The sequence below is a fragment of the Penaeus vannamei genome, chromosome 25 (assembly GCF_042767895.1).
Source record: "Penaeus vannamei isolate JL-2024 chromosome 25, ASM4276789v1, whole genome shotgun sequence".
Lineage (NCBI taxonomy): Eukaryota > Metazoa > Arthropoda > Malacostraca > Decapoda > Penaeidae > Penaeus > Penaeus vannamei.
In genome coordinates this window covers 32,496,010-32,506,009 of record NC_091573.1, presented here as the reverse complement: position 1 = coordinate 32,506,009, position 10,000 = coordinate 32,496,010, and the positions used below count along the sequence as shown (strand labels likewise).

The following is a 10,000-nucleotide window of genomic DNA, read 5'->3' as shown; positions in this document are numbered from 1 at the left end:
CTGCGGTGGTGTCTGTCATGAGAGTCATGGGGTGTCATAAGGGATTAGTGAGTCTGTTTGATTTTGCAAGGGGTGGGTGGGTGTGGGTGGGTGTGTGGGTGTAAGGTCATTGAAGTATGTTTTGTCCTGTTTTTGTGTGTTTTTTCGTTGTTTTTTCTTTTGTTTTTTTTCCTTTTTGTATGTTTTGTGTGTACTGTCCTGTTTTATTTTGTTTTTCTTTTTTTTTCTTTTTCCCTTTCTTTCTTTGTTTTGTTTTTTTGTATTTCTTTCCTTCTTTTTCTTTATTTCTATCTTTCTTTCTTTCTTTCTCTCCCTATTTTCTGCCTTAATGATTGTGTTTGTTCATTTGTTTGTTTAAATCCATACTTCTATTTTCATTTTGATTTATTGGGTTTTATTTTCGTCTGCTTTCTTCGTATTCGTATAGAAGGGACAAAAAAATCTATCTGCATTTGCCTTTTATTTCTCAAAATAAATACAATCTTTGCAAGTAGCACATAAACTACCTTCATGCACTGATATTTTGCCGTCACAATTGCATATACACATACCCTAATCTAAAAAATATATATCTATATCCCTGATTAAGCAAGAAGCAACATTATCACAAAGAAATATCGACTTAAATGACAAAAAAACAAAACAAAAAAAAGACTTAAATGACAAAAAAAAAATAGTTTACAGTATTTTCCGGTCAACATAGAGACGTAAAACAAAAATCAACATTTTCCGTTTTAATAACCATATCCATAGGGCTTCGGACACACCGTCTTGTAGCCGTATTCCGTGTGAACAACCGTGTGGTACTGGGGCACGTACTGGGTATTGTAATGGGTCTTGTACTGGTACTGCGTCTTGGTGACGTAATGTGGTTCGTATTCCGTCTTGTAAACGGTCTGGTACTGGACATTGGTCTTGTAGACGGTGTTGTAAGCCGTCTTGGTGACGTATTTCGGGACGTACTCGATGTTGGTGACGTATTTCGTGTGGTGCTGCGTGACGTACTGGGTCTTGTAGTTCGTGACGTATTTCAGCTCCGTCTGGTAGTAGGTTTTGGTGACGTATTCCGGAACGTATTGGGTGTGGTAGTTGGTGCTGTAGATGGTCTTGTACACGGGTTGGTACTGGGTCTTGGGCACGTACTGGGTCTTGTACACCGTCTCGTAGTGCGGGACCTGGGGGAGAAGAAGAGGAGGAAGAAGAAGTAAGAGAAGAGGAGGGAAAAGAGGAGAAGAAGAGGAGGAGGAGGAGGAAGTAAGGGAAGTAGAAAAAGGAGGAGGATGAAGTAAGGGAAGAAGAAGTAAGAGGAAGAAGAGGAGGAGGATGAAGGAGAAGAAGAGGAGGAGGAAGAGGAAGAAGTAAGAGAAGAAGAGCAAGAGGAAAAAGAAGACCAAGATGAAGAAGAAGAGGAGGAAGAGGAACAAGAAGAGCAAGAGGAAGAAGAAGAGGAGGAGGGAGAGGAAGAAGAAGAGCAAGAGGAAGAAGTAAGAGAAGAAGAGGAGGAGGAAGAGGAAGAAGTATAGCAAGAGGAAGAATTAGAACAAGAGGAAGAAGTAAGAGAAGAAGAAGGTTAAGATGAAGTAAGAGAAGAAGAAGATGAAGAGAAGGAAGAAGGTGAAGGAGAGGAGGAAGAGAAAGGAGATAATGGAGAAAAAGTAGAAGAGGAGGAAGAGGAAGAAGTAATAGAAAAAGAAAAGGAGGAGGATGAAGGAGAAGAAGATGAGGAGGAGGAAGGAGAAGAAGAAGAAGTAAGAGAAGAAGAGAAGGAGGAAGAGGAAGAAGAAGAGGAAGTTAATAATGAAGAAGTAGAAGGAGGAAGAGGGAAAAAAATGATGCAGAAGTTGTAGAAGTAGAATAAGGAGAAGAAGAGAAAGATTAAACAAATAAGTCAACTTTCACACAAAATCATTGATTAAACTGAAAGAAAAAGAAATATATCTAAACAACTGTGATAATGACCTAGAATCCAAAAACACCACTGCGTATACAACAGATCAAGGGTTTCCAATACCAGATATATCAAATATACCAAAGATATACTAACATACATTTGGTAAGTATATTGCGAAATATTCATGGATGATATATATAAAATATAGTTTATTTCAAAGATATATTTGCGCTTCTCCAGGGTTACAGAATAAATTTATGAGGCGGATACCAGATGTCTTATAAATTTAATCAGGTTTGGTTTACATATTTTTACAAATGGTATTAAATGCTTATATTGTCTAAGCGTGCAGTTATATAGAATGTTTCATAATGTCATCAGTTATATTGCTAAATATTAAGAGAATGCCCCTAGAAATACTAAGAAATATAAAAGTTTTAAAAAACGAGTAGTTATATCCACATTACATTGCGAAAGAATCAATTTCATAATTATATCAGAGCTATATTGTTATATACTAAGAATATAATGGAACCTACAAGAATGCCCCAGATATACATAGATACAAAAAAACTCAAAAAAACTAGATAAGAAAAAAAAAATGTGTAGTTACACCCAAATGACATTACGAAAGAATGAATTTCATAATTATATCAGTTCTATAATAGATATTAAGAGTATAATGGGAACCTATCAGAATGCCCCATATATACATAGAAAAAAAATAAAAAAGCTAAAAAAAAAGAAAAAGAAAAAAAATGTGTAGTTACATCCAAATTACGAAAGAATCAATTTCATAATTATATCAATTCTATATTCTTAGATATTAAGAGTATAATGGGAACCTATCAGAATGTCCCAGATATACCTAGAAACAAAAAAGCTAAAAAGACAAAAAAAAAGAGAAAAAAGAGAAAAAAGTACATCCAAAAGACATTACGAAAGAATCAATTTCATAATTATATCAATTCTATGTTCTTAAATATTAAGAGTATAATGGGAACCTGTCAGAATGCCCTAGAGATATTAAGAAACAAACAAAACAAAATAAAATCTAAATAAAAACGAGTAGAAGACTAAAAAAAAAAATGTGTGTGTAGTTACATCTAAATAACATTACGAAAGAATCAATTTCATAATTTCATCAGAGCTATATTGTTATATACTAAGAAATTAATGGAACTTATCAGAATGTCCAGATATACATAGAAACAACAACAACAAAAAACTAAAATAGCTAAAACTAATAATGAATAAATAAAAATCAAAGAAAAAGACTTGGAGTTACATCCAAAAGACATTACGAAAGAATCAATTTCATAATTATATCAGAGCTATATTGTTATATACTAAAAATATAATGAAACCTATCAGAATGACCCATATATACATAGAAACAAAACAAAACAAAACAAAATTTTTAAAAAAGAAAAAAAATGTGTAGTTACATCCAAATTACGAAAGAATCAATTTAATAATCATATCATTTCTATATTCTTAGATATTAAGGGTATAATGAGAACCTATCAGAATGCCCTAGATATACATAGAAACAAAAAAGCTAAAAAGTCTAAAAAAAGATAAGAAAAAAAGTACATCCAAAGGACATTACGAAATAATCAATTTCATAATTATATCAATTCTATGTTCTTAGATATTAAGAGTATAATGGGAACCTGTCAGAATGCCCTAGAGATATTAAGAAACAAACAAAACAAAATAAAATCTAAATAAAAACGAGTAGTTATATCCAAATATTACGAAAGAATCAATTTCATGATTATATCAGTTCTATATTCTTAAATATTAAGAATATAATAGGAATATAATGAGATACAAAGTATAATGAGATACAAAGAAACAAAATAAGACAAAACAAATAACAAAGAAAATAACAAAGACACCTTACCTCATGTATTTTAGTTTGATAATTTGTTACATAGTGTGTCTTCGGGTAACAAGGGGGCGGGCCGTAGCCATGGTCAGCCGACGCCGAAGCCAGAGCCAGCACACTTAGTAGCACAGGTACGAACATATTTTTTTTTATTATTGTTTTGGCTGACACTGAAACGGATACGGGAATTACAGAATGGGAATGAAGTTGGGAAAGAGAAAAGTTGTTTTATATGTGAATGACTAGCGACATATCTATCTATCTATCTGTCTGTATATATCATATCTATATATCTAAATTCACACCCATACACACACTCATAGATATATTTCTGTCTCCCTATCTATATGTATATATGTGTGTGTGTATGCATGTGTGTGTGTGTGTGTGTGTGTGTGTGTGTGTGTGTGTGTATGCGTGTGTGTGTGTGTGTGTGTGTGTGTGTATGCGTGTGTGTGTATGCATATGTGGGTGTGCGTGTGCATGTGTGTATGTATCCATGTATGTTTGTATGCATGTGTGTGTGTGTATGCATGTGTGTGCGCGTTTGTGCGTGTCTGTGTAATCGTGTGACCCTGAAATCGACGGAATCATTTACTGAATAACGAAATCGAAGTTAATAACCGTGGTTCAGAACGACAGAAAAATCGTTGACTTTATACACGAGTTCATAGATAAAGCGAACGTGAAGTTATTGTTCATTGTTGAAAATCACTGGAATATCAAAAAAAAGAAAGAACTTAAATGGCTTAATTGATGGAGGGATTATACGTGAATGTTTCGTAATATACTTACCAAATGGATGTTAACCCAGCTCTTAAACAGAAAAGGTTTGTGTCTGTTTGTTTGTCTCTGGATGTCTGTTTGCCTGTGTCGGTCTCTGTGTATGTCCGTTTCTATTTATTTGTCTGTCTGTGTGTCTGCTTTGCCTTTTTCTGTCTGCCTCTATTTATCTGTCTGTCTTTCTTTGTTCGTCTGTCTGTCTGTCTGTCTGTCTCTCTCTCTCTCTCTCTCTCTCTCTCTCTCTCTCTCTCTCTCTCTCTCTCTCTCTCTCTCTCTCTCTGTCTCTCTCTCTCTCTCTGTCTCTCTCCCTCTCCCTCCCTCCCTCTCTCTCCCCTCTCCCTCTCCCCCTCTCTCCCCCTCCCTCCCTCTCTCCCTCTCCTCCCTCCCTCCCTCCCTCCCTCCCTCCCCTCTCCCCTCTCCCCTTCCATCCCCCTCTCCCTCTCTCCCTCTCTCCCTCTCTCTCCCTCTCTCCCTCTCTGTTACGCTAGGTTCCTCGAGTAAATCCCAACGGTCATGATTGCACTCCCTGTCTCCCATGCACTAGGAGGCACTGTTGCATGACGGTGAAAGTGCCTGTACAGTATACACCCCATGCATGGCTTTTCACCGTTGATTTGATATCGACACCTTTAAAAATATCACTCTGGTGAAACTGTGAATGATTTTGTATTGTTTTATCCGGTTGTGTCTCTTAGAAGGAAAGCTTGTTGCTGTGGTCGAGTTTCTCTCTAAAAGATGTTTTGTTTTCTTAATTTTATGATTATCATTGTTATTACCAATATGTTGTCATTGTTATTGCTTTTATTGTTATAATCATCACTATCATTTTTATTATTATCATCAATGTTGTTATTATAACTTTTATTAGTTTTACTATATCAAAACTAACATTACTATTAATTTCATTATCATACTTTTATCATTATCATCACTATTGTAGTTATTATTATCATTTTCATTATCATCAATACCACTGCCATTATCATTATTATTCTCATTATCATCATTATTATTATTCTCATTATCATCATCACTATTATTCTCATTATCATCATCATTATTATTCTCATTATCATCATCATTATTATTCTCATTATCATCATCATTATTCTGTTTACTCATTTTATCAACACAGGTTCATGGAAAAGGCTGGCGGAAGTTCTCCTTTAAATATTTAATCTGTAGAGTAATATATGTATCTGTTTTTCTCCTAAACAATTAACAGACAGAATGATAGATTAATATAATTGGCAACAGAATAGAATTAAGGGACAATTACTCTTTTATCATTATTTATAAGCAGCATTAAGATTGCATGCAGTTGTAAAATGTCTAAGTATGATGTGTTAGTGATTAAGAAATATAAGTTAATTGATGATTATATTAAGAAAAAAGACTCACTATGTTCGAGACTAAATTTTGTAAATAACTTACTATCTTATATACCATAACCAAAAGACTCACTATGTTAGAGACTTGAAATTGTAAATAATATGATTCACTATTATATATACCATAACCAATATTATTTAACACAGTGATACAGCTTAACATGATTGAAAGTAAAATATAACAAAGTGGTAAGTTGGGTAACTGATTCAAGGCAATTTTAGGTTCGTATTAATATTTCAAGTCTTGCTATGCGTTCTGGTGCAATAAGCAAAGTTCATAATCTATACAATGCATGACATATTGAGTAACTTTTTTTTGTCAGTCACTAGCTGTCATTGGCTGTTTCTATATATGGATTGCTAATATGTAAGGAATCTTCAAAATCTTTGCAATGTCTCTCTATCTATCTATCTCTCTATCTATCTATATGTCTGTCTGTCTATCTATCTATCTGTCTCGTTTTTTTCTCTTTCTCTCTCTCTTGTTTTCTTCCTCACCACCCCCTCCACCCTCTCTCTCTCTCTCTCTCTCTCTCTCTCTCTCTCTCTCTCTCTCTCTCTCTCTCTCTTCTTCTCTCTTTCTATCTCTCTCTCTCTCTCTCTCTCTATCTCTCTCTCTCTCTTCTTCTTCTCTTCTCTCTCTCTCTCTCACTCTCTCTCTCTCTCTTAAAGGTATGAATATTACACAGCAAGATATAAGAGAGAGAGAGAAAGAGAGCGAGAGCGAGAGAGAGAGAGAGAGAGAGCGAGAGAGAGAGAGAGAGAGAGAGAGAGAGAGAGAGAGAGAGAGAGAGAGAGAGAGAGAGAGAGAGAGAGAGAGAGAGAGAGAGAGAGAGAAGTAAAGAAAGGAGAGGCTAATGGCCAATAAGATAAACATTTAGGAATACCAGCCAGTTTATGAAACCAACTAATTTCATCTTTTTCATCTTCTTCTTCTTCTTTATCTTCTTCTTCTTCTTCTTTATCTTCTTCTTCTTCTTCTTCTTTCTCTTCTTTATCTTCTTCATCTTTCGTGTTCTTGTTCTTGTTCTTGTTGCTGTTCTTCTTTTTTCCTCTCTTTCTCTTAAAGATGATATGTTAAGTTACAGAGTATACATAACTATGTGGAGTTCATTTTACCTTTATATAATGGCCCTTTGTTGCACTAGACAGTTTGTCCTTTGTATTTATTTTATTTTTCATTTTTTTTTCTTTTACTTATTATTATTATTTTTTTTTTTGTTACTTTGAATATATATATAACGGATCATCGTCTTCATCATTATTATTATAGCTATTATTACTATTATTGTCCTTGTTGTTTTCTTAATCTTATCATTAGCATTATTGTTGTCCATATGTTGTCATTATTATTGCTTTTATTGTTATAGTTATCATTATCATTTTAATCATTATCATCAATGATTTATTACTTATACTTATATTAAACTAACATTACTATTAATTTCATGATCATATTTTCATCTTTATCCCCATCATCACAGTCATTATTATTGTTATTTTCATTATCATCATTACCACTATCATTATCATTATTATTCTCTTTATCATCGTCATTATTCTATTTACTCATTTTATCTTTCATTTATCTTTAATTCGTCTCAGAGTCACTCTTCCTTTACGAAAATCTTCATCAAAATCACGTGATTTCGATAAAGTAATGACATATCTTGCATTTTGGAATTGTGTATTACAATTAAATAATTTTCCACGATCCTTTTGTCGTCTTGTCTTATGGTTATCATCATTATCATCATCATTTTTTCTTCTCTTCTTCTCTTTCCTTTTTTCTTCTTTTTCCTTTTCTTTTAGAATGCATAGAGAGAATAATCAGAGGTAGATATGAAACATTTACTGTCCATCCTATATGTCTCATTTTAGGATTATCATCACCATTCTCTTTTCTTCTTTTTTTTTCCTTTTTCTTTTTTTCAGACTGCATAGCGTGAAAATTAAAAAATAGACGCCCTTTTGATACAAGCCAAAATTATGACTTATCGCCTTAATTTCTACAAGAATTAAAAACGCCTTTTGAAGGGTTTGTTTCTACATTTTAAAACCTTTTATTAATATCGGGAATTCCGGCGGTTTTGAAGTAATGAAATTATCTATTTATCTATCTAGAATGAACGCTGGTAAACGGGAATCATATATACACAGGTAAACGAAAATACTATAATACAGGTAAACGGAATTAATGCAGCACAGGTAAACGGGATAAATATAGCACAGGTAAACGGAATTAGTATTTCACAGGTAAACGGAATTGATATACACAGGTAAACGAAAATATTATAATACAGGTAAACGGAATTAGTTTAGCACAGGTAAATGGGATAAACATAGCACAGGTAATCGGAATTAGTATAGCACAGGTAAACGGAATTGATATAGCACAGGTAAACGAAAATATTATAACACAGGTAAACGGAATTCGTATAGCACAGGTAAACGGAAGTAATATAGCACAGGTAAACGGAATTAGTATAGCACATGTAAACGGAATTGATATAGCACAGGTAAACGGGATAAATATAACACAGGTAAACGGAATTAGTATAGCACAGGTAATCGGAATTAATATAACACAAATAAACGGAATTAGTATAGCACAGGTAAACGGAATTAATGCAGCACAGGTAATCGGGATTGATATAGCACAGGTAAACGGAATTAATATAACACAGGTAAACGGAATTAGTATAGCACAGGTAAACGGAATAAATATAGCATAGGTAATCGGAATTAGTATAGCACAGGTAATCGGAATTAATATAACACAAATAAACGGAATTAGTATAGCACAGGTAAACGGAATTAATGCAGCACAGGTAATCGGGATTGATATAGCACAGGTAAACGGAATTAATATAACACAAATAAACGGAATTACTATAGCACAGGTAATCGGAATTAATATAGCACAGGTGAACGAAACTAGTATAGCACAGGTAAACGGGATAAATATAGCAGTTAATCGGAATCAATATAGCACAGGTAAACGGAATGAATATAACATAGGTAAACGAAATTAGTACAGGTAATCAGAATTAATATAGCACAGGTAAACGGAATAAATACAACACAGGTAATCGGAATTAATATAGATCAGGTAAACGGGAATCATATATACAGGTAAACGAAAATACTATAACACAGATAAACGGAATTAGTATAGCACAGGTAATCGGAATTAATATAGCACAGGTAATCGGAATTGATATACCACAGGTAAACGAAATTAGCACATATAATCGGAAGAATAAACACAATGAAACAAAACTCGTATGAACACCGGTAAGGGGACCCTGCATATAATCAGTTAAACGAAAATTATATATTTACAGGTAAACTATTATATGCACATATACATAGATCTATTAAATATACATTATAAGACGCTAGCGTAAGCGTAAATAAACTGAATTAACATAAACACAGGTAAACAGAATTTATACAAACGCAGGTAAACGGAATTCATGCATGTACAGGTAAACAGAACGATTGTAAATAAACTGAACTGGTATAAACACATACAAACATGACTGAAATAAACATAAATAAACATAATTAATATTAGTTACAGGTGAATGGAACTTTAATACATAAAAATAAACAGAAATAAATCGTATATGTATTTGTAAGCTATTAAAAGCACATGTAAATGAAACTAACATAATCACGGGGTAAATGATATTAGTCATAAACAGGTAATGGGAACTTTTGTAAGTACAGGTAAGCGGGACTCACAGGTACAGGTAATTTGAGCTCGATTAAGGCCAGGTGAGTGGAATTACTGGGACAGGTAAATGGAACTTGGTTACGCACAGGTAAGGCTGAGTAACATAGGCATTCGTATGTGCAAATATGTGTTTGTGTGTGTGTGCGTGAGTGTGTGTGTGTGTGTGATTATGTGTGTAAATATGTATGTAAGTATTTATTTATGTATGTATGCATGCATGTATGTATGTATGTATGAATGTATTTACTTATGTATGTATGTATGAATGTATTTACTTATGTATGTATGTATACATGCAT

The 10,000-nt window shown here is 33.5% G+C and overlaps 1 protein-coding gene across 1 annotated transcript in view; it reads right to left on the bottom strand.

Annotated features, from left to right (window-relative positions):
- Positions 1-460: 460 nt before the first annotated feature.
- LOC113826526 (adhesive plaque matrix protein) overlaps positions 461-10,000 on the bottom strand; it is an 11,909-nt gene continuing 2,369 nt past the window's right edge. Inside the window, exons 2-3 of the mRNA XM_070138871.1 lie at positions 3,801-3,955; positions 461-1,175 (exon numbers count right to left, since the gene is read on the bottom strand). Of these exons, the coding sequence (XP_069994972.1) occupies positions 735-1,175; positions 3,801-3,926 (567 nt within the window). The 5' untranslated portion in view covers positions 3,927-3,955 and the 3' untranslated portion in view covers positions 461-734. The remainder of the gene's footprint in view (positions 1,176-3,800; positions 3,956-10,000) is intronic.